At 38.4% G+C, this 24,386-nt stretch overlaps 2 protein-coding genes across 4 annotated transcripts in view; both read left to right on the forward strand.

Moving 5' to 3' along the window:
- Positions 1 to 8,254: 8,254 nt before the first annotated feature.
- On the forward strand, positions 8,255 to 10,528 carry ddx28 (DEAD (Asp-Glu-Ala-Asp) box polypeptide 28). Its single transcript, XM_047363419.1, has one exon. The coding sequence runs from the start codon at positions 8,462 to 8,464 to the stop codon at positions 10,142 to 10,144; it is 1,683 nt and encodes a 560-aa protein (XP_047219375.1). The 5' UTR covers positions 8,255 to 8,461; the 3' UTR covers positions 10,145 to 10,528.
- Positions 10,529 to 14,884: 4,356 nt separating this feature from the next.
- tln2a (talin 2a) overlaps positions 14,885 to 24,386 on the forward strand; it is a 117,905-nt gene continuing 108,403 nt past the window's right edge. For 2 of the 3 annotated variants that reach the window (XM_047363036.1, XM_047363038.1), the window contains exon 1: positions 14,885 to 15,029. The gene's annotated coding sequence lies outside the window, so the exon portion shown is untranslated. The remainder of the gene's footprint in view (positions 15,030 to 24,386) is intronic. The other variant, XM_047363037.1, reaches the window with a different exon arrangement.

The following is a 24,386-nucleotide window of genomic DNA, read 5'->3' on the forward strand; positions in this document are numbered from 1 at the left end:
TTCTCATAGCAGGTGTTTTGTTGTTGTTGTGTTGTTGTAATACAATGAAACCAAATGTTTAATTCTTCTAATCTGTTTTTGACAACAAAAAAGAAAAAATGGCTTGTATTTCGATTTATTTAAAACAAAATGACAATCAAATGACCACAATTTTTTTCTGATTTTTCTGATAAGACATCTAGTTACTGAAATATTAACATATCCTGCTGGAGACACTGTTTTCTCTGTAAACCTCAAAAGTGTTGTCACACTTCACCAAATATAGATTAACAGGAACATAAAAACAAATACACATCCAAAACTCTGAGTTTGGACCACCATAAGTTTTCAAAAAAGTAAATAGTTTTCCCCCATGTGTGCTCAATGTGAAAAATGCGTCCTCTTGCCATACATGGGCAGTGATGTCACAGGATGAAGCATTCTTTGCTAGCCCAAGCTGAGGCCAATTTTATCTTTCCCTTTGAATGCGAGTTTAAGTTTTTTACTATTTTAAAAATAAAAAGACTATTGAACTAAATTTAAATTTATGCTCACCCATTTTTACCACAAAAAAGAAAACTAATTTTGTCTTTCAGTTTTATATCTTGTATTCTAAAACAAAATTCAAATCACCTCTCTTATTTTTATTTTTCATTGGTGGAGTCTAATTAGAAAATCAAATAACCAAACATGCTTCAACCTGACAGCTATGTCTCCCAGCTAATTTGCTTCATTTAATTGGATTGGTCTTCCAATTGGCCCAGGCATTCGCTGATAGATTATTTCTGATCATGTTTGGCCCTCAACCCTACCTCTCTGTGTGGGTCTAATCCAGGTTAGAACAGGTAAGTGTAATGACACACTGCACTTTTTACCTTTAGAGCCCTCTAGCCAGTCAGTACCAAAGGCCCTTTGGTTTCTAATCATCATCATTAACCAGAGGTGCAGGCATGAAGATTTAGGGCAGTTCTGCTGAAACTTCATCTTCTCCTTAATATATCTTAAAAAGCATGTTTATTACCCATTTATTGCCACATACTGTGAACTGTGTGAGCTTATGCTTAGTTGATTTGAGTGGATAATGTAATCATAATACTGTTGTGCAATAACACTGTTGATTTTCACTATATTTCGCTTTCAGATCCATCCTGTAAATAATGCATGGAAGTTATCACAAGCCATTAATGATTGTTTCTTACCTGAAAGGAGGAAGGAGTACATGTGCGGCAAGAATAAAGCAACAGTCAATCTGTCTGTAGGTTGGGTGTTCCACTCCTTTTAACCTCTGTGCCTCTTTCCAGCTTATCAATCTCCTCAGGTTAATCTTTATAGGGTAAACAACACTGAGGATGATGCACGTTAAGGCCATAATGGGTTGCTTGCTTTGATTGTCATCTTGGCTGACAGCATTTGTGTTACTGAGCAGTTATTTCCTGCTTCTAGTCTCAACTAATAAGTTGTGGCATGTACACATCACCCTTCTAAAACACATGTAGCTACTGTATATAACAAATAAATCATGTACTAATGCCAATTATACATTTGCCCATAAAGAGCAATAGACGAGATCTCTCTTTCTCAAGCTAGTGTGTAATGTTTTACCAAAGGTTTTTGCAACACTGATAAACATAGTTATAAACTTTTATGTATAAACACATAAATGCTGCTGTTAAAAAATCTGTCAAAAATTACAAATATTTTTGTTTTTTATGATTGCCCTGCAGTAAAACTAGCTATTGAGATATATCATTTATGTTCAATTCTATGTCAGCTTTTTGACATATGGACTTAAAAGCAGTTCCAACAATTAAAATGCAAAATATCCCTTCAATTTTCTTTGAAAACTATGTTGGCAGCACACATTTTCAGTTGTTTTTAAAGGTTCTGCAGATGACACCCTCTTATTTTTCTTACACAGACACTGTGCATGTACATATGCTCGATGCATGTGGGCGTACAGACAAGCGCTCAGCTCACAAATGCAGCTCAAAGCATCAATATCACATTTCCTGTGGTCTTTATTTCACAGCAAATGTACAAAGTTTAACTTTTTTCCCAACTTACAGCAATTTTCTCCATATAGATAATCTGTCCCTTTGTTCTCCATATGAGCCTGGTTACAAACAAATTTCCCCTCATCTTAATATGAACAGTAAAAGGAATTCCTACCAAAGTTTTTATTGTTTGCTACAACCAACAACATATAACAATATATATTTAAAATAAAGTTAGGTTGTCTAACAGAAATTATATAAAATGAAAAAAAGAATCTAAAATATTGTTTCTTATTTGGCCACTTAATATATTTATATTACTTCACTTTATTTATACTTACTGTCCAGGTTACCATATACATCCAGAGCCTGATATGATTTACATATGCAAAGAAACAACGATTTAAACAAATTTGAGGGGAGTGTTTGACTAAGTCTCTTGTGAGTATGCGTCTTTGTTCCTTTTCTTTTTTTCTTTTCTTTTCTTTTGAACTTTTATAAATAGCATTTAAGGAATAATATTAAATACTAAGCAAACATTTTGCATCAGTTTTGATGCTCTGTTACTATTTTTTGTATTTAAACTGCATATGATGATAGCAAAAACTCTCTATACTTTCTACTACTTTCCTCTTAAAGTGACATTGTTCCTAAACGTGTGTGTCAGTGAGGAGAATGAAAACTCTCCAATGTTGAAGTCTCCAAACCCACCCCAGTCTAATTCAGGTTACCTGCATCTCTTATCTTCGTTGATGACCTTTGAAAGGAGAAGATTAAGAAAACAAATTGTGTGGGAGGCTGTAGATGTGGTTTATGATATTTTGTTCTTGTAAAGAAAGTTACAGAGGAAAAAAAAAAAAAAGAAGAACCACACACTGTCTGCCCCCACACTGGTCCTGTTTCAGACGTGTCACTCTTTCAAGGATTGCTGCTTGCACTCAGTGCAGAAATGCAGCGGAGCACCTTGACAATGTGCTGCAACTTTACACATAAATGTCAACGAATATCAGCCTTTATGTGGTTCTAAGGAAGAATGTCAACTGATAGAAAAAAAAGACAAAAGAGTCTCCTCCAACTGCTGTGGAAAAAAAAAGAGAACTCTCAAAATCTAGTATCAAAAATTGTCAAACATTGTGATCGTGTAATCCAACAGCACCTCAGGTTCATGTTTTATTTTGCTCAATACTTTTTTCTGTTAAAAATTCTGACATTTAAAACCGGACATGCATTACTGAGAGGATTTCAGGGTACTTTTATGGTGCCCTCTTATGTTCAGTATGTAAAACTGCATGTTTGCTGAAGCACTCAGATCAACCCATTAATTGTGGATTAAAAATAAAGTCTTAGGTGGAGCAAGGATTACATTTCATGGAAAACAAAAAAAGCAGCTCATTACACTGAAAAACATGTAGAACACAAAACCCTAGATTTCACAAAAGTTAAAGCACTGTGTGTTACATTAAAATGGTCATTTGCTAATTTTGTGAATGAAAGAATCCACTGATTTAAGGTGTTAGGTTTGATTGTATAAAACAATATGGTATTTGAAATGTGTTTCAGCATGTTTTTTTTTAGAAAAGAGGAGATGTAATTGGTAATTAAAAAGTAAATTCAGATAGGATTTTCAGATTACAGTTTTTCTCAATTGCTAGGACAAATTTCTCGAAAGCCGCTCCCCTTTTTTCCAAACTGTGAAATTGTGCCCCGAGTCTATCAAACTTAAAAACACTACTGAGCAGTTTCTAAACACTACATAGAAAAATGGGGGGGTGGGGGGCAACTGGCTAGTTCCAGTTGCAGGAGATTTACCCTGGTGTAAGGTTACCATTCATATACCTTCCACTGACATGAGGAGAAGAATTCTTCAATGGGGTTCAGGTAAGGGGAGTATTGTGGAAGGCAAAGATTGATAAAACCTTCGTTCATTTTGAACCACTCTCTAACCTGGAGGGCTCTGTAAAATCTCACATTGTCCCAAACAACAACATCGATGAGATGTTCATCCTGCTGCCCTAACATCTAGCATCTCACAGGTGATTGAGGAAAATGAGGAGCTGGTGAGTATTGTAGGACCCCAGATTGGCATGATGGTGGACAACCCCATGATTGCTCATGGCAGCACACAATGTGCCCAGGGACACCAACAATGGCCTGTTGACCAATAACGCTACGGTCTCTCCTTCTTTGGTGAGATTAAACCCAGCTTAATCCGTATAGATGTATTCATGGGGTTTACTGTTGCTGTGTCATGCGCAGTCTGTTGCGCTTGAGGACACAATCAACAGTAAAAAGGCTGACACTGATGATACTCTTAAAATGTACATGGTCCTCATGATTTTCTGCTAAATTTCACACAGTTTAATGGTTTTGTTCTCCCGGACCATATTGACAATTAGGGTCTCTTGTTGTGGGGAGAACATACATGTCCTCCCACCCCTATGTGGCAGTCTTTCAGTTCTACAAAAAGTGAACATGCAGTTACAAAGATATACATGGAATACTAGGCCTACAAACAGACTAACCCTCCATTACAATACTACAGTACATGAGCACAGTGATGTACTGAAACATATTTACTTACAGTATACTGTGGTACAGTATATAGTATAGTCATACAGTAACTGCTGTCAACATTTACAAACTATAATGTCAAAAAAGGTAACTACCTGTTCTCTAAATCTTCGGCTATGGTGGACACAGTGAGTCTACTGATGTTTGGTTATACCCTTTGTCCAGCCTCTCTCATTCTCATACCATAGACAAGAACATGGTGTTGTGACTATGAATCTGAAAATATTATTTAATATTACTATTTTAATGTTTTATTAAATAATATTTCAGTCGGTTAAGGGTTGTCCTGTGAATACCAGCCCAGTAAGGCGATGGTATCAGGACAAAATAGAAAGGTGTGAGACGAGCTCTGACATTATTGAACAGCAAAAACTCTGCACACACATGGAATGAATTCACACAATTTCTTAAAATACAAGAATTTATTAACAAAAATAAGTCAACTCAAAGTCAAACATATTCCAATCAACAAACTCTTTACTACGCTAAAACAATCCAACTAAACTACCAAGTAGAATTAAAGAATAACGAAGACTAATGGGCTACGTACAATATAAACAAGTTGATTAAAATCATGACCAAAAGAGAGATGCAACATTATCATGCAATGTTCATGTTTGAGAACCAAGGATTATCTTGAAGAATCTGGAAACGGAGTTAAGTTAGTCTTGGAACTAACTTGGGCAATAATCAATACACATTTAGACAACCATTCACAATGCAAGATCAGATAAAATATTTTAATAAAATAATGTTTAAAGAATGATCTGCTGAATAAAACCAACCTTCTGGATGACTAATTCTCAACGGTGTCTCATTATATGCCTTTATTTATTAAAATAATATTCAAAGAAATATTATTAAGGAAGTGGTAAAATATTCATGGAAATATTTTGGAAAAGAGCCAAAACTTTCTGAGGAAATGGGACATAATGGTGTTTACTTAGTTATCAAGTTTAGTAAAATAATGTTTAGGGAACTATTATTTACTAGATTGAAAGCTAACAACCTTTCTGAAATATTCTTTAACAGCAAGCACATGTTCTTACCTGTTACCAGTTAAAGCTAGCAAAAGAAGTTGATAGCTTAGCCCCAGAATCAAACACACACCTTGAAAATACCGTCAATAAAATGGTTAAAATGCATAAGTGCGGACGGCGCGTTATGATCAATCTTCTGTTTAAAATCACCCTTTAAAGAAAGTTTGTCTTAACTTTAAAAACCCACAAACAGAACACAAAACTGAGCACGTGTGCTGCAGATAGCCTGCTAGCACTAAAATAGCAGAGTTTCACAAACAAAGCCAAACTTCAGAAAATGAAAACGTTCAGGGCGCGGCGCTGATGGTGTAGGGGTTAAGCGTGCGACCATATACGGAGGCTACAGTCCTCGAAGTGGCTGTCCCGGGTTCGAGGCCAGTTTTTCTTATGCTCTGCATACTACCCAAAACCATGCACTGTTTGCTAATGCACAAACCATGCACATTGCTAATGTGTAATATACACATATCTTTATGTGTGTATATTAAATTTGATTGTCTTTTATACTAAGCAGTGCTGGTAGAAAAGGTGACGCTGGAGGACCTCATAGGACCTCATACTAGACTCAATTTGTTTTTCAATTCAATTTGAATTCAGTTATATATATATATATATATATATATATATATATATATATATATATATATTTACAAAGTCACTTTAATCGAATCATAAAGATTTCAAGATAGGTACCTACATTCCAATTAATCCTAAATACCAAACAGTGCAGTCAAATTTAGTTTATTATTTTAATTGGTTATTAAGTTTTCTATTTAAGCAAACCCGGCAGATTGAACCGAGTCAATGTGTTGCAGCATTCACTCCTCCTGGATGAGCATGTAGCGACAGTGGGCTGTCACTTTCATTGACTTTGCAGCAATCCCTCATACTGAGCATCCATATAGCGACAGTGGAAATAAAAACTCCCTTTGAACAGGAAGAAACCTCTAGCAGACCAGGCTCAGTGTGAGCGGCCATCTTCCACAACACAGTGGCGGTTTTAATTTATATTGTGAAATCCATTAAAATGAAAGGTACAATACTTGCGTTAGTAATTCAAATAATGGAAAAGATAGATGGAGATTTTAATTTATTTTTTTACTGTGAGTGACTAAGTTCCTGTTATGTAAAGGTCACTGTAATGACAGTGCCAATGAGATACTGAAGTATAAAAGTGACTAGGAAGAGAAACAGTGTATTTAATGTGCAGTATGTTCACAATCCTGTGTTAAAAATTTTTTATGTTGAAATCACTACAAAACATTACTTCTTAAAGCCACTTACAGCAAATAATTTTCATAAAAGCATTAAAATGTCTCAGTTTTATATTGTTTATGTTTATTATGTTTTTTGAAAATATACTTTAAATGATGTAAATATGTTTTAAATCTTTATTTGATGGTACAACACCTGGTCTGAGTTTCTTTCATGCTTTCTTGGGATGCAGCTTACACCTTAATAGGGGCTGTGGCCTGCCAGAGCTTTGGCCTGGCAAACATGTGAGACCAACTCTCTGACTGAAAGCACAAGCGATGTTCCCTAAAGCAGCACCAGATCAATCAGTGAGTTGATTCATTCAGCACATGTTAAAGGTGGTCGATGCACAATCAATGCTAAAAATGCAGCTGCATCACTAATGCAGAACGGGGTTTATATGTGTGTGCTGGACGCATAATTATACGTATAAGAAAACCATAGAAGGGAAGATATTGTAACAGAAATAAAAAAGTAAAAAATGAAAACTCTCAGTTTTGGAGAGAGAAAAACAAGAAAACAGCAGAGATCTTTGTTTCCTTTTGGAAGCTCTGTTGACGCAGGGTTGGGGAGAATAGTCTCCTCTTTTATGAGATTACTCACCAGAGGCAAAGCAAAAATGCTGGATTATCACCATAAGAACTCCACAACAGTCATGCAAAACAATTTGTTGTGTTTTTCTCTATCTACTCATTTATATGTGAAAATTAAATATGATTTCATACTTGACTAAAATCTAAATAAAAGATTTTTGCACAAACAAATCACCGAAATACACAGAATTTGTCAGCTGCTTCATTTTGTTTTTTGATGCTAAATAAAGCATGACTCAAAGTCATGTGGACTTATATTGACAACCACAGTTGTGTCAGTGACTGTCCCTTTTCTCATCCTTGTCAAATCTATTATAGTCTGTGACATTACAGTGCTGACTCACTAGGCCCACGATCTGCTGATTGATTCATCATTAGAGCATGCATACAGTGTAGCCTACAAGCCATTAAACACAATGGTCAAACAGGACACTTGTTACTGAATTATAGATTTATATATCTGCAAAGGGTAGGCTGACATAACACTAAACCCTATGAATTGAGAATGGGGGGTCACTCAATTTCATATGTGTGTGAAGGAAGTTACCTTTGGCAACACAGTGTGCATACATGCGAGCAAAAAGTTCTGATTAAATATTTATTTATTTATTTGTTTGTTTGGTCAAGAACAATGTGAAGGAACAGCCAACATTTGCCAAAATGTCCATACAAAACTGATATTTTGAGGAAAGCTGAAGATAGTTTGGAGTTGTATTTTAATTTATTTTAGAACATTTTTAGAGAAAAGAAACCCTTTCCAGAAAACCGAAGGGATGCAATAATTTGTTGTTATTTGCTCCGCCCCCATTTAGAAACGTCGTCACTCTGCGACACTGACATCTTCAGTAGTCGCCAAAAAGCATGGCGTTTCACTGTAGTTGGTCGGGATGCTAAAAAAGCTACAGCTTTTTTAACTTTTGGAGATTTTCACCGATCTGCAGCGCATGTAGCTGGTTTGTCATCTTCTGGTTTGTGGTTTTCTTATTGAAAAGTTGCTGCTGGATGATTGAGGGGGTACTTCAGCTTCATAATGCAGACTTTGAAGGTCGGCTGGGTAGCTCCAGCAGCTTTAAAAGCCCTCGGATCAGGCAGGCTCTTCTACCCTGAGCTCATCACAGCGTCTTTAGGACATCATTTCTCTATAAGACAGTCTCGCTTCTGTCGAACTGGGCTGAACTCAGAGGACACGGTCGTTATCCGCATCCCTCGTTACTTGACAAAGCGCGTAGACAATGTGAAGCAAACCCGAGGCAAATCCCAGATCAGAACCGTCAAAGCGGGCCCGCTGATGATCCAGAGCAGGAACTCATCCCTAAACCAGTCTACTGGGTACATCGTGGGGAAGTTCGAGCAGCCCGTCCTCTGCTCGAAAGGATGGAAACACAATAAGTCAACCGGTGACTACTTCACCATCAACAACACTAAGGAAGTACCTCCTTTTATTGCAGGCATCCAGAAGGAGGATACTGAGCAGAAAGCATCCACAACATTTCAAAACTTTCACATCTGCAAGGAGCTGGTTGAAACTTTGGAGAGAAACGGGATCACGCACCCCACTGTTGTCCAGCTGCAGACCATCCCGAAGGTTATGAGAGGTCACAACATCCTGTGTGCTGCAGAGACGGGCAGTGGGAAGACCCTGAGCTACCTGCTGCCTGTTGTTCACAGACTGCAGGCAAATATGCAAGCCGAGAACACAGACAGGATCCGAGCTCTGGTTCTGGTGCCCTCCAGGGAGCTGGCTGAGCAGGTGGCAGCCGTGTCCAGGACTCTGTGTGCTCCGTTGGGTTTACGCACAAGGACTGTGGGTGGTGGCCGAGGTGTGGGCCACATTAGGATGGTCTTTAAAAAGGATCATCCAGATATTTTAGTGGCCACTCCAGGTGCCCTGGTTAAAGCCCTGCATAGAAACTGTTTGGATTTCATTGAGCTGAACTTCTTGGTTGTAGATGAGGCCGACACTATGTTTGACCCCAGCTTCTCTGGTTTACTGGAGGAGATTTTGTCTCATGCAAACATTGCGAGTGATCCCAGGGAGACACGTGGCCTGGGTCATAAAGCCCAGCTGCTCATGGTCGGGGCGACCTTCCCAGATGGTGTTGGCGAAGTTCTCAGCAAGGTGACAGACCTGGGCAGAATTATTACAATTAAGAGCAAGATGCTGCACTTTCTAATGCCCCACGTCAAGCAGACGTTCCTGAAGGTAAAAGGTGCCAGCAAAATCCTGGAGCTCTACCAAGCCCTGAATAAGCTACAGCATGAAAATGGAGGGGGAGCTGCTCTAGTGTTCTGCAACAAGTCTTCCACTGTGAACTGGCTGGGCTACTCACTCGAGGAGATGGGGGTCAAGCACTCTCGACTGCAGGGGGAGATGCCTGCAGTGGTGCGGGCGGGAATCTTTCATTCCTTCCAGAAGGGCACTGTAAATGTCCTAATATGCACTGACATAGCTTCACGTGGCCTGGACACTACCAGGGTGCGCTTGGTTGTAAACTACGACTTCCCAGAATCCCACACAGACTACATCCATCGAGCAGGGAGAGTGGGGAGAGCGGGAGGGGTGGAGGACGGGGAGGTGCTCAGCTTCGTCACTCACCCCTGGGATGTGGAGCTGGTGCAGAACATCGAGATGGCAGCTCGCAGGAGGACCAGTTTGCCAGGGATGAAATCTGATATCCAGGAACCAAAAGCTAATGTGGTAAACACACAGTAAATTACTCATGTGTTAGTAGATATTTACATAAAACAATTACAGAAAGTGATTGTAAAACACATGAATGATGAATACAATTTTTGTAGTATTGGTATGTCATATTTCTGTGATTATTTTTAGATACATTTTAGCTGTAATTGAGGGTCTATGTCTGAAGTGTGGCCGGAGTGCTCTTAGCAGCCATTGGAATAATTGTGTGTGGCCTTCGCCATCAGTTCAAGAATGGTACAAATTTGGCCCTGCAGCAAATAGAGCTGATGCAGTTGGAGAGTTTTTATTATTTGTTTCCCTGACAAATTTCTACCCTTAATGGGAAATGTTAGGCACAACACAAATAGTTTTTCTTTTATTAGATTTTTTTTTTTTCTTGCTTTCATCTCATAGTTAGTACAAACTATGTACCACAAACATCACAGTTTTAGTGAAAGCCACCTGCTTGTTTTCAGTGTTGGTGGTGCCAGAAGATGTTATGTCTGTAGTACAGATAGAATTCTCATGAAATTGAACAACCAAACTGTATACTTCAGTTGTTGGGAATAGTCTAAAAACATTTTCTAAAAATAGAAAACATTTGACCCTAAAAGTTAACAAACTGTAAACCTTTCTTTTATTAAGGCCTACAAATAATTTGTTCATTTCTACTGTGTGATTAAAATATGTTTAATTTATTTTAGAGCAGGTCAAGAGAAAAGAGTTCACAATAAGACTGTTTTTAATTGTTGCCTTAAAGAGATGGTAATAAATTATGAATCATTATTTAAAAATTGTTTATTTCTTGCCTGATTAGAACTCTCTGTGTTTGTTTTGCTTAAATTAAAAAATTACATTTTCATAAACTTGACAGTACGATTTGTTTGTCCTGTTTTTTTGTATCTTTTTTTCTATTTTGAGCTCACACTTTTATGTAGCTTGTAGTATGTATCCTTAACCACACGGTGGCGACTTTTACTTGATTGCTAATCAGAGAAGTTGTATACCTTTTTTCTGATTCTCTTGTGGAAGACCTTATAAGTAGTTTTAGTGAAAGCTGCCTGCTTGTTTTCAGTATTTGTGGTGCCAGAAAATGTCATGCCTGTAGTACAGATAGATTCCTCATGAAATGAATAATCAAACTTTAACAGACAAAATTCTACAATTGTTAATATGTTGACTACTTTAAAATAACCTGAATTGTGACCCAGTTATTGTAATTAAGTGGGTCTTATTAAAAGCAAATGGCAGTGGATTGCTGGAATGCTTGTGACTTTGTAGAGATTATTGCAGTCTGTGTCAGGCAGACTGTGCTAACTTTTAAGTAACAAGAGGCTAGTAACAGAATGTCTGGTATTTAGCTGTGGTTATCCTCCTCTAGCCAAGGGTCAACATCCTTAAGCTTTGACCCCTCCTCATTTAGGATGGTGTTTTTTTTATCCAACTGTACCCTGACAACACAGACCCAGTCTCCAATTATAGCATGTGGAGCAACAGCTACCAATCCCTTAACTTATATTTTTAACTGACCCCAGCTAAAGTAAAGTATTATTAAAGTGAGAAACATGTGCACATCATGTATCACACTTCCAGCTATCAATTGAGCCTCCATTACTGAACAGAGTTGGCTGAAAGAGTCGGTTATCTGGTGGAAAGTAGCCTACTTTGTGGCTTTGGAGGTAAAATTGAATAAAGAGGACAATACAATAGAATATGTTTCTGTTAGTTAAAAACACTTAATACCAAGATTAAGTAGCTTCCTGCACCAGGCAGACTGACTGAGGAACTGACCAGTCAGGGCTTCAAGTCAGAAAGGGGGACCTTCATTAGAAACTGGTGGAAATTATGATTTTTTTGGACAGACATCAGACTACAGTGTAGGAAATATTATTTAGTTTAATATGATTATTGGGGGTCACCAAAGTGAAAGTGTTTACTTTCAAGAAGAGCAGAACATTGCACCTCAAGAAGCATTTTATTAGACCTTCATGGACAATTTTACTACATTGGAAAACAGTTCACCCTTTATATTCAACCATTTACCCTACTGCTTTGAACACAGTGTTAGTCAGAAATCTTTAGGATAATTTTAAGAAAAAAAAAATTATAATTTGTGGGAATATGTTAAGGTTTGTAGAGTTTTTGCATAAAGTAATATAATTACATGAATTTGCATTAGCTGTGTTTTCTGCAGACCAGCTAATTTGGAGACCAGTCATGGTCTAACAGTTTTCTTAAGAGTGGTTTGCAAAGAAACCTACCAAAAAAAATATAAAATAAAAAAGCTAAAAAAATGGGATAAATGAGTAGTTACAATTGAAAAAATACAATTTAAAAGAATAAACACAAAAGGGTTACATTAGGATGTTAAACCCCATTAAACATTAAAAGAAAATTAAACAGATGAGTTTTCAGGAGATTAAAGTCTTTTTCTAAATAGATAAATTGTTCCACAGAATGAGTTCAGCTACAGCAGATTACAACTTCAAGAGTGCTTTAAATAAACACCAGCAAGGCTCAATAGACACTCAATAAAATCTTAAAATGTATCCAGTAGCGAACAGAAAGCCATTAAAGCAAGGTCAAAATTGTTATATGTCATTCAATGAGGGAGAAAGAAGAGCTGGTAGTGTCCAGATTACTAATTATTTAGACTATTTTCACGATTTTATTTTCACCTGATCTGAACACATCTGGAAGCAGTTGTTAATCTGTGTCTCTGACTGGCAGAAGATAAAGTTTTCAGATACACAGTTGCATCTTAATAAGTTTGAATATCATCAAAAAAAGTATAGCTGTAATTGGCTGCAAAAGTGAAAATCATGTTAAATAATTACAAACACAATAATATATTTTATTATAACTCATAGCTTGTGTCAATCCAAAATGAACCTTCTCATAAAACTAGAATATTACAGAAGACCAATAATAAAATCAATTTTGATACAGAAATGCCAGGTTACTGAAAAGCAAGTCTATGTATTGCAATGTCTATGCATTCAATACTTGGTCGGGGCTACTTCTGCAATTAATTAGTACATCAATGCAGCATAGCATGGAGGCGATCACCCTTGAGTCTTGACAACAGTCCAGAGATTCTCTATAGTGATCAGGTCAGGCCAGTTTTCTGGCCAATCAAGCGCAGTGAGGCCATGGTCATAAAACTAAGAATTGGTACCTTCAGCAATGTGGGCAGGTGCCAAGTCATGCTGGAAAATGAAATCAGCATCTCCATAAAGCTTGTCAGTGAAAGGAAGCATGAAGTGCTCTAAACGTTCCTGGCAGATGGCTGTGCTGACTTTGGACTTTATAAAATATAGTGGTCAAACACCAGCAGATGACATGGTTATTTAAACCATCTCTTACTGTGGAAACGTCACACTGAGGGGCCATTTGTGGCAATTGGAATAGTTTGTTGTGGTCCTCGTTCATGAATGGTAAAAAATTAGTCCCCCAGCAAAAGAACCTGATGCAGATAGACCTTTTTTTTATATTTCTTGAAGCTAGAGGTTTTCAACAACATATTTATGTCTTCTTAAATGGAAAGTGTTTGGTACTAAACAAAGTATTTTCTTTTATTTGCCATGTTATTTTGCTTTTTAATCCAAAACAGACTTGGGCACACCCATTCATTAAACTTGACGAAATACAGCAAGAGTTTTCGAAGAAGGTTCTTGTTCTTTTTACCAGACATAGACAAAAATAATTTGAAGATGAACAAAATAGAAAACATTTAACCCAAAAGTTAGGAAACTGTACACCTTTCTTATATTAGGGAAAACATGAGACCTTTCTTAGTTTGTTCTTTTCTACTTTGTTTCAGTAAAATATTGCATATTTAGTTTATTGCTTAGTATATAAAAATAAAATAAGTCACAATAATATTTTGTGTTTTTAGTTTGAAATAAATTAGACCCTGAGTGCTTTCAACCTGCTGACGTTGGCCCGCAGTGAAAAAAGTTTTGAAACCCCTGCTCTAGACTCTTCAGTCTTGATAACCAAATGAAATGCATACTTTACATTCATATGAAAAGGTGACTCTGGACCACTAATCAATGGTCAAGTCTTTATCCCCAATGCAGATAAGACTATTTAGATGTCCCTGTTTACAAGGAATGCAGCTGTTGAAGCTCCTGTCCTGGATACGTCCATGTGCTTTGCCTCTTGAAGCACTGACTCTAGTCACATACCACGTCTGGTTAATCTACCTCCGCCTCTTGAATAGCCTTTGGATTCAAATTCCTCCCAAATCTGCAACAATCTCAGTTGCTTGTCCGTTCTTTTTCCTTCTACTTAACTTTCCATTAATGTGATTGGATAGAGCACTATTTCAGCAGTGCTCTTTTGTTGCTTACCGTCATTTTCTGTGTAAAATTCCCCTTTTTATTGGTCTTATGCAATATTCTTATTTTCTAAGAAACTGAAATTTGGGTTTTCATTAGTTGTTAGTCTTACTCAACAAAATCAACAGTTAAATACTTGAACAATATAATTCCCTGTGTACTAAATCCTTATATTTTAAGTTTCGCTTTGTGAACTTAATTTCCTAAATAAATAAACTTTTCAATAATATTTGAATTTATTAACATTCAGCTGTATGGAATATCTATTCTGACTCATGTAGTTTCAAGAGTTGCACATCTGAACCGACGGACTACAAAACGTTCTGGCCAGTAATAATGACGCATTTCCTCTTTGTCCCACTCCCCATTTACACACATCCACGCACATCTAACAGTGTCGCCTCACCGCTCTCTCTCTCTCACACACACACACACACACAGACACACGGTCCGGGGCCACTTGGAAATTTCTCTCACCGCGCAGGATATTTCAGTGCTAAGCAGCGGGACTGCAGGCTGGCTGATTGTCGGTGCATCTTGTCGCTTGAAATGCACCAGCAGCGCATCTGAAGGTAGGTCTATACTACAGTCCTGTAATCGGCTTATTGTGGAGCTCATCTCCTCCGCAGATCTGGGTGACCTCCTCTCTTTATTATATTCTAACAGCGCGCAGCGTGGGTCCCAGCATGCAGATGGGGGACTGTTAGTGGGTGACTGCACCGTTTTATACTGTGTGGATATTTCTGAATTATACTGTTAATTCTCATATGAAACAAGGTAACTTGTTCGCTGGCTTAATTTTTTCGTTTGGTTTTTGCAGCGACTTTGCAAGCCATAGGGCTGCTACATCTGAGGGTCGCCTGGTGAGTTAACTGGTATTAAAATCTAACAATCGTGCTCCTGAAGCCGCAGGATCCAGCTTGCGAACTGCGGAGGGGATTTTCGCGGTGGGCGTGCAGGAGTCATAGAAGCGTGGAGAGTTCACGGAGAGGCTAGTAACATGAATTTCACCGCACTGGCCAGAGAGAAACCAGGCTCCGCCATGTTTCCATGTCAGTCAAAGCTCCCACTAATTCCAAAGGCAATTGTTTCTAACTTTTTTAACCTCCACAGAGACGCACATTTTAACAGTGACAACCCGCACAAAGCGCGTTTCTCATTTGTTTTGGATCACACTTTATAGAACTTGTAGGGACGCGGCTGTATTCTGGAGCGGCGACGCTATCGCTCAGTCCAGCGTGGGTTCCCACGCTTTGGTGTCCATTCTCCAGAAAACCTGCGTCTGTGATTTCATGATCAGTGCTGGAGGAAGCATCAAATGTAACGCAGTAGCAGCCTGCTTGTGTTGGATAAACGCTGAGGATGCATTGGTGCCTGTCTGTCTCGGCTTCGCTGCCACACCCCTTCATTGAAATCCGAGGCGCCGATATTATTTTATGTACAGGTGATCACATGCTGGTGCTGCTGCGGGAAATCTCGTGATATCTGCAGATGTCATCGCCCCTGCTGATCCCTTGTGTCTGTTTGCATGTGCCAAGTTTGTGCGCACGGATCAATACGCTCCCATGGCTGCTGTAGTATTGCAGCCGAGTGGGTCAATCAGCAGCCAATGTATTTCAGAGTGGCTGTGTGTAGACTGAGTCGACCAGGAGGCAAGCGTGACGGGTCATATGAGATGGGGGGTTGGGCTGGTGGGCAACCCACAATCTTTGATGTGCAAGTGAGTTTCTGTGGCCATTTTAATGGCCAAAAGTAAATCCTCTCAGTAGCCCTCTCACCTCTCACACACTCATCTGCTCTCTCCCTCTGGCTGCCTGAACCTTGGTTTGTCAGAAAAAGACACATGACCATATAGGCTGCAGGTTCTGCTTTGTGTGTGTGTGTGTGTGTAATGCCTCAAGAGCCAGTGCTCTCCTAACTGTTGTCTTATACATCTCACAGGTATGCCTGACATTAGCCTGTGTGTTTGGGTTAGAGGTGAAACTACATGGAATCCCAATCTTCGTCACAGTTGCAAAGGAACTGCTTACATGCATTAACACAGAAATAATAGATTAAGCCAGTTAGATGGACTTTCACTGTCTTTGGTGCCCTAACCTCACACACAGGATGCATCTAAATTAATTTACTCAAAAAGTTTAATAATTTCAGTAATTTGAATTCAAAGTGATTTGATTAAGGATTTGAAACTCATGTCGATTCTTTACACACTCAGTGATATGTTTTAGGCATTTCTTTTAATTCTAATATATTTGGCTTACCGCTAATGAAAACTCAACATTCAGTTTCTTAGAAAATTAGCCTGATTAAAATGTATATTTTGATAGACATTTTATGATATGACCTATGTAATCACAAGGAGGGTAAGTGCATCATCGCCAAAAAGCTGAGTGTTCAGAATTGTGTAACCATGTATAATTAATGGAAAGTTGAGTGGAAGGAAAAATGTGAGAGAAAAAGGTGCATAAACAGACATAATCATATCTTTGAGAGAATTTTGAATCAAAGGCGATTTAAGAGTTTGGAGACGATTCAGAAGTTTCTAACAGTAGCTGTGCTCTACTTGAAGCGCTACCACTGTCACCTTCTTTGTGTAAATCCACCGCTGCACCAGATACATCAGAAGTGTCTTGCTTGGACTAAGGAGAAGTATGGCTGAACTATTGCTCAGTGGTCTGGTTTACAGATTAGAGTGCATTTTGTATTTCATTTGGAAATTAAGGTCTCAGAGTATGGGGGAAGTGTTGAGAGGCAAGGAAAGTACGTTTCTTGAGGTCCAGTGTGAAGTTTCCACAGTGAGAGAGGATTTGTCAAAATTGGCGCAGCCAATCAAATTTTAGAGCACTTAATGGTCCTCTCTGATAAAAAGCAACATGGAGATGCTGATTTCATTTTCCAATCGGACTTGGGGTGGAAAAATGCTTAAGCTTAAAGAAAGTGGTGGGGAAAATATGATGAACACCCAAAGGAAGAGTGAATCTATTTCTCCTAATACCATGAAGCCCTTAGTTTAGACTCATTCGCCCAGTAAAGATGGTGTTCCTGTGGGAGTGAATAGCATCCATCCTGAATCTGCAGCACCAAAAGAGAACATTGCTGCCCCTCCGCAAAGGGTCCCATATTAAAAATCTGTCCTTTCAGAATGGTGTCTCCTTGTCTAATAAGCCAGGCCTTTTGCGCTTCTGCGCCCATCGCCTCTTTTTCCTTTCCCTTAAAATGTCATATTTTTCACCTAAACCCTGTAGTTAAGTCTTGGCTTCAGCTGCTGCTGCTTCTGCTTGGTATGCTGGTCTGTCCTCGGCGACAGCTCCAATCATTTATTTAAGCGGCCAAACTCGCATAATGACAACAATCAGCAGTCTTCTCATTACATTACTAACTGCAATGACCTTTGGGGGAATGTGTTTATTAGTGTCTTCTGCTATTTCATATTCTTATAACAGAATTATCAACCAATAAACCATACAGAGTAGCTGTTCAGTTATATAGTGCTGAAATCACTTTAGGAAATGCACTGGTAGTCAAAGTAACCCTTTTAAAACCATGTTCATTTTTAAAGCATAAGATGTAAAATGAATCTGTTGTGAAGATTTAGTAGAGTCTATATAACGTCTGTAGGTGGATGATGAAGAAAGCTGTAAAGTATCAGTTATAGTCATTTGTTTTGCCAGTATCCTTTAGGGACTAACATTTCCTCCTGTTAGACAAACAGGGCCATCATTGTAGGGGTTACTCAGCTACACGTGGCCAATTTATTGATCTTTCTCTTTGTTCCGCATGAAAACAGGCCTCTGTCATGACCAGTGGCCGCTGAGGAAGTAATGAGCATGAACCCATAATGAAATTTTAATCACAATGTGGATCACAGAAAGAGGGAGAGCAAACACTTTGCCACAGCTGTGCTCGGTCAGGTAGCCCTGCTGTGCAGTCAGGGAAAAAATGGCCAGTCGGGAAATGTTATTATCATCCAGGTCAATCGCTGGTGCAGAGGTACGGTCTGCAAGTACAGCTTGGTTATTACCATTTTCCTGCAGGAGACTGCAAGTAATGGTGTAGGAAACAGAGTTTGCGATCGGTGTGATTAACAGTCGTTTAGATTCAGGTGGATAAAATGCAATTTTAACACACGCAATTTCTGATTTGCATTTGATACCTGTTCCAGTGATGCTTTGACATAAATCTAAAAAATTATGATCTTTTTTCCCTTTGCCTGTTTCTTTTTCAGTGTAACATTAAAACATGTGACAAATGTCAGGAAGTGGTTGCCATGTTGGTAACTAAGCAAGCTGTGTTTGGTGGCCAAAGTTGCCAAATATGGTTTCTGTACTGTTCTTTCCTTCCCCCCACTTCAGAGAGGTTTTCCCAAATTGGAGGTTATCATTGCGTTGTAGATAAATTGAGAGAAAAAGACTGTTTGGCTGAATTTAAAATTAAATGTAACATGTTTGTTATTCAGAGAGGAGGACATTGTTCTGCTGAGAGTCTACTGTGGACCAGTTTAGATGAGAGGTTGCTATTATGTTATGACTATTATTTAATGGCTTCTCAACTGGAAAGTGGAAGGCATACCCTGAGTTGGGAATGATTCTCGGCTTCCAGCAAAGGAGTTCAGATATCTAGATGTCCTCTTTTTGGGTGATGGGATGATGGAGCAAAAAATACACAGCTACATCAGGACTTTGTGCCCACCCAGTAAAGAGAGCACTCCACCGGACTCTGGGGGTGGAGAAGGAGTTGAACCAGAACACCAAGAAGCACGCGATTGCTGATACCAGTGGCCAAAATTGGTTTCTTTCAAAGCATGTCTAGGATTCATATTTGGTCACTCCAAATGTCTGTCTGTGTCTCTGCTGTATCTAAATCAGCAAATTTATTTAGCCTTCGTTTTAGCAACCAGACACTTCTTGAAACCAATTACCCTGTCCACCCTAATCTAAATATTTAGCAAAAAAATATGAGGCCTTCTCCACACATCCGCTCTGTGGCTTTCAGTGTTGTTTTTATCTTGTTTTCCTCATCGGTCGCAGATTGTCCTGACTCTATCATTGCTAAATTTGAAAGAAGTTATTGGCATTTGGGGAATGGTAAAACTCTTTAGCCATACAAACTGTTTAGGATTTTACCTTCAGGCCGTCGCTACAGAGCACTGTTCACTAAAACCAGCCGCCACAAAGACAGTTTCTTCCCCCAGGCTGTTTCTCTGATGAACATTCAATAGAGTACAAAACAACAGCATATAGATGTTGCAAATGCACCTTTTCTATTAGATATGTGTATATTGTACATTGTAAATTGTAAATTTGTATATTCTGTAATGCAAAAACAGAACAAAAGAGCAAAGTGTACCGGAGTCAAATTTCTTGTTTGTATGCACGAACTTGGCAATAAAGCTGATTCTGATTCTGATTCTGATACTTAGGATTTTTATGCTTTGTTAATGTTGATGTCATCACCTCCTGCTGGCACAAAATTGTATTTTAGTTTTTGTTTGAATTATGGAAGGTATAGAAAAGTTTTTTCTCTTATACAAAGGGATGACAAAAATATCCAAAACTCTATTTTTGGGGCCCAAGTGAAATAAATATAATACAAAATACTATAATATTAAAGATACATAATAATGTATCTTTAGTGTTCTTCTGGGAAGCTTTGGGTCTTTCCATACATTTAGAATTTCTTTAAAGCAGCGCTTTTAGCACACTGCACTAATACTGCTGCAGAAAGACGTCCTTGTTAAGAAAACTCTTGCCCCGTTTGTTTTTTTATAATCACTATTTTTGCTTTGTACTATAGTTGTGCTTACATATAACTATATGGTTAGAATGACTTGTTCCACCCATAAACACTTAAAGACACATAAACATAAACCCTCCGTTCTGCCTCCACACCTTTACAGATCAGTTTGAAACATGCTTTTGACATTTTATTGAAGGTTTAGCTTTCAGTCTGTCGTGGTTGGCCATAATACATGAGAGTTTCATGATTTCCAGCCCACTTTTGTTTTTTCACCAGTTTATTATGTTTGCCTTGCTGTCTGTAATTGCTGATCTGTGTTACAGTTAACATCATTAGTGGTGGCGGCTGCTTTCCCTCAGATTGGCTATATACTCATAACTACCTTTTGCTGTTCTCATGCATTTCTGCCACAGTAGATTTTTAAGGATTGCTGGCCGCTGCTTTTGGACTAACCTAACCTGACATGCCAGATGGTTTACTTCAGAGCCATCTGGGAAGTTCTGTATGTAAACTGTTTACAAAATGACGGCATCATCCCAAAAATATCACAAGAAATTAGATGGTTTTGTATTTCAAAGCATGGTGGAAACTGTAACCACACAGGTGATTTAGGCAGAACCCCATGGAAATGACCCTCAAAGTATTGAGCACCAATTCTTCTAAATTCCTGTTTTTATTTTTTCAATGCAAATTGATTACTTGGTGGTGGTGAGATGGCTGATCACATAATCGGACATACTGCGTGTCAACCTGCTTTGCAAGGTATGCTGAAGTTAAATCAGCACAGGCTGACCAAGGCAACAAGAAGTACAATGTGAAAAAAGGCATTGGAATGTGAAGCTCCATTGCTGTGCCAGATTCTGAAGTTTGGTGGAGGAATATCTGGCCTAGTTCAAGTTGACAATATTGCAGAATTTCAAATTTTTTTGTGATCATCCTTGGCCTATGGAACCTTTTAAATCTGAAAGTCACAAGATTCCAAGTAGCAATTTTATAAGAAAGGCAAGCTTTCAGTCACTTTCTTTCACATTAAAACTAATAAACCTACTATTGTTGAGAGTTTAGTTTTTGGTCAAGCTCCACATTTGAGAAATACCAATTTATTAATTAATTTTGAGACTACATTTTTATGAAACCAAATCAAGGCGTGACAAGTTGTGAAGCACAGAGGCATAGATATAGATGCCGTATATTTTAGATTTAGACATAATTTGTATTTCTTCTTCCCACCTCACACAAACTTCTCATTTGCCCACCTCCCACACAGTCCACCATCTCATCTAATTTGCACTAGAAGCAAATACCAGGAACAACCGTTGCCTGCATAATAACAAAAATTTTCTGCACTTTTGGCCTTTGAAATTGGTTAATTTTAAATACTTAAAATAGCTCTAAGATAGGACATGTTTACATTTATTTATTTAGTCTATAATTAAATGAAGTGCCTGTTTTTCTGAGGTGGATCAGCCTGCAGTGTGAGTAAATGGTGATCTGCAGCAGTCTGTATATAAGGCTCATTGTATCCTTTGATGCAACTCAAAGATCCACCAGTTTGCACCAAATATACAACAGTTTGAGCATGTTTCAGCATTTTGGAGCCAAATTGGTTGTCATAGAGATGAGGGGTTGAGGCTGCTCTCTTCTTAGCAAAGATTTGGTGCGACTGGATATGGGCATGGGCCAGTATGAGATCCTTCTACTATGAAGACAAAAATACTCATGGTATTTGTACAAAAATATACAACATAGGTAGAATTTCATCAAATTGCTTTTATTGTTTTATGTTTTATTGCCACTTGCACCTTGTCAACCATAGTTGAAAAAAATTGTTACCATAATCCTGGTGTAGATTCTTATTCATCCAAGACAGGTTGATCCCAAGTGCTTAAGTAGAAGGCAACTGGATGACTTCTCTTGTTTCTTAAAGATGTTTCGCCTCCCATCCAAAAGGCTGAAGAACTGAAAGAAGCCTTTTGAATGAGAGGTGAAACATTTTCAACAAATAAAGTCCAGTTGCCTTCTACTTAAGCAATTAGTATTGTTACCTTAATAAGAGTGGAAGGTGGTGCTCCTGGAGTTCCTACACCACTGTCAGAGTATATGCTCAGAAATGGGTTTGTGGCCTCTTCTGCTGTTGCTGGACTGCCCCTCTGGCAGAAATCCCTGCTGCCATAGTTGCTACCACCTCCAGGCTCATGCCTCTTACGTCACCAGGGCAGAAATGTAACCTAATCAGGTGTCTCTGGCTCTCGGTACATAAGCACACTTCTCTGCAAACAGTGTCCAGATGGCTCTGTTGTCCATAGCCATGTGTCCCCAGTTACTATACAAGAGCCTGTGATTTTTAGATTTTTCCTGGTGTTACATTTAAAAATGTTTTTGATGGAACAGTTCACCCCCTGTTTGATCTCCTTGTTGTTGCCATTTGATCTTGAAACAGAACGCCCAGTAGCTGCCCAAAGGTTACAGGAGAATACCTATTATATTGCAGGGTGGGATCCATAAACTGAGACAGAAAGTCTGCAGTCAGGAACTGAACCAAGCAGCTATCCTCCATTAAGTTTAATTTTAGAAGGACCATGTAGATTAAGGCATGTTAAAGCTGCAGTAGAATTAGAAAAACGGCTTATAGTACTTATAGATCGCACTGTAAATTGAGGAGAAGAGGGTGTTGGCTATCAAAGTGTTTGAAGCAAAAAGAAAAATCCAGACATGACATGGACGAAATTCCCACTTTTCTATTTTAAAGATGAGGCCCCCCTCCCCACAGCTATGGAGGTCCCTCAGCAGCTGGCTGTAACCAAATCTGTTGGAGAAAGAAGTGGTGTTCTCATTACTCAACAGGCTTGTTGACAAATTTCAACATTTATATCACTCATCAAAGTATGTCTGTCTCTGTAACACTCGTTTGTGAAAATCTTCCAATGTTGGAATCCCCCAGGAAGTGACTTTGGGGTGGCTCAAAGCTTTGTTTAGAAGTTGAGTGAACGATCATGGTGGGTGTATACTGGAAATGTATCCCGCCCCCTTTCGGGCCCTCCTGCAGACTGGAGAAGCTATTCTTGGGTTTTCCAGAAGGAAAAATTCCTATTTCAAATGTTTAGCAGCTGACTTGAATGACACATTGCCCCTCTTAGGATAAGGGCACCATGCTGGCTGAGAGGTTGCATGTAGCAGAATATCAAAAGATGCGACACACTAGAGAAGTGAGATGAGCCCATACATCAGTATACAGGAAATTTTTGTTTTATTTTCATTTGATATTTATCTGTAACAACACACAATCTGTTTAGGAATATATTTTCCCTTGCCTAAATCTTATACAACGCTAACAGTGTGGTAACTTGGTTTAAAATAAAGTATCATTTGCCAAACCTGAGACAAGTATGTTGACAGCAACTTATTTAGTCCTTCTAAATGAAAAATATTGTTCATGTTGAGTCATATGACATGGTTTTTATTATTCTTATTCTTTTTTATTTTTTATTAATAATGCTGTTGTAGAGTGAGGCACCAGTCAATCAGCCAGTGTTTAAAATCAAATTCCTTTAATCTAATATGCTGAAATTTCTTTTTTTGAAATTGTGAAATTTGTTGTCTGTAACACATCATTGTCAAACAGCACATACTTTGATGTGCTTGGTTTTGAGTTGAGTAAAAACCAGTTACGGTTAGCCACATGTTCCTTTTTTTTTTTTTTTTTAAAGACTAATGACACTAGTGGCCTTTATTATTATTTTTTGTTATTTTCTCAAAGTAAGCAGACAGGAAGCAGGTTGAAGAAAGGGGGAAGACATGCACCACAAGTTGCCGGGACTCGAACCCAGGACAGTTGCGTTGAGGACTGAAGCCTCTGTTTATGAGTTGCGCGCTCGACCACTTCGCCATGCCCCAGCCACTTTTCTGATGCCCAAACTGGAATAACCCCGTAGCTCATTTTCTGTTGGACTCAAAACTTACACGTCTGAACTTCAGCCGTCATACGATCATTGTTACATCTAAATGTCAAATTAGAACAGTTTCTATACATATGAGTTTGAATGTTGTAGGTTGGATTTAAAAAAAAGGCAAAAATCTGGTTGGACCAATGCATTGTGTTGTCATGACAAGCACCTTCTCCACCCTTAGTAGTTATTTGCATGAGTACATTTAAAGCTTAAGAAGTCAGACTTTCATTTAGGTTTATTGGCTAA

The sequence above is a fragment of the Girardinichthys multiradiatus genome, chromosome 4, assembly GCF_021462225.1.
Source record: "Girardinichthys multiradiatus isolate DD_20200921_A chromosome 4, DD_fGirMul_XY1, whole genome shotgun sequence".
NCBI classification, from domain to species: Eukaryota; Metazoa; Chordata; class Actinopteri; order Cyprinodontiformes; family Goodeidae; genus Girardinichthys; species Girardinichthys multiradiatus.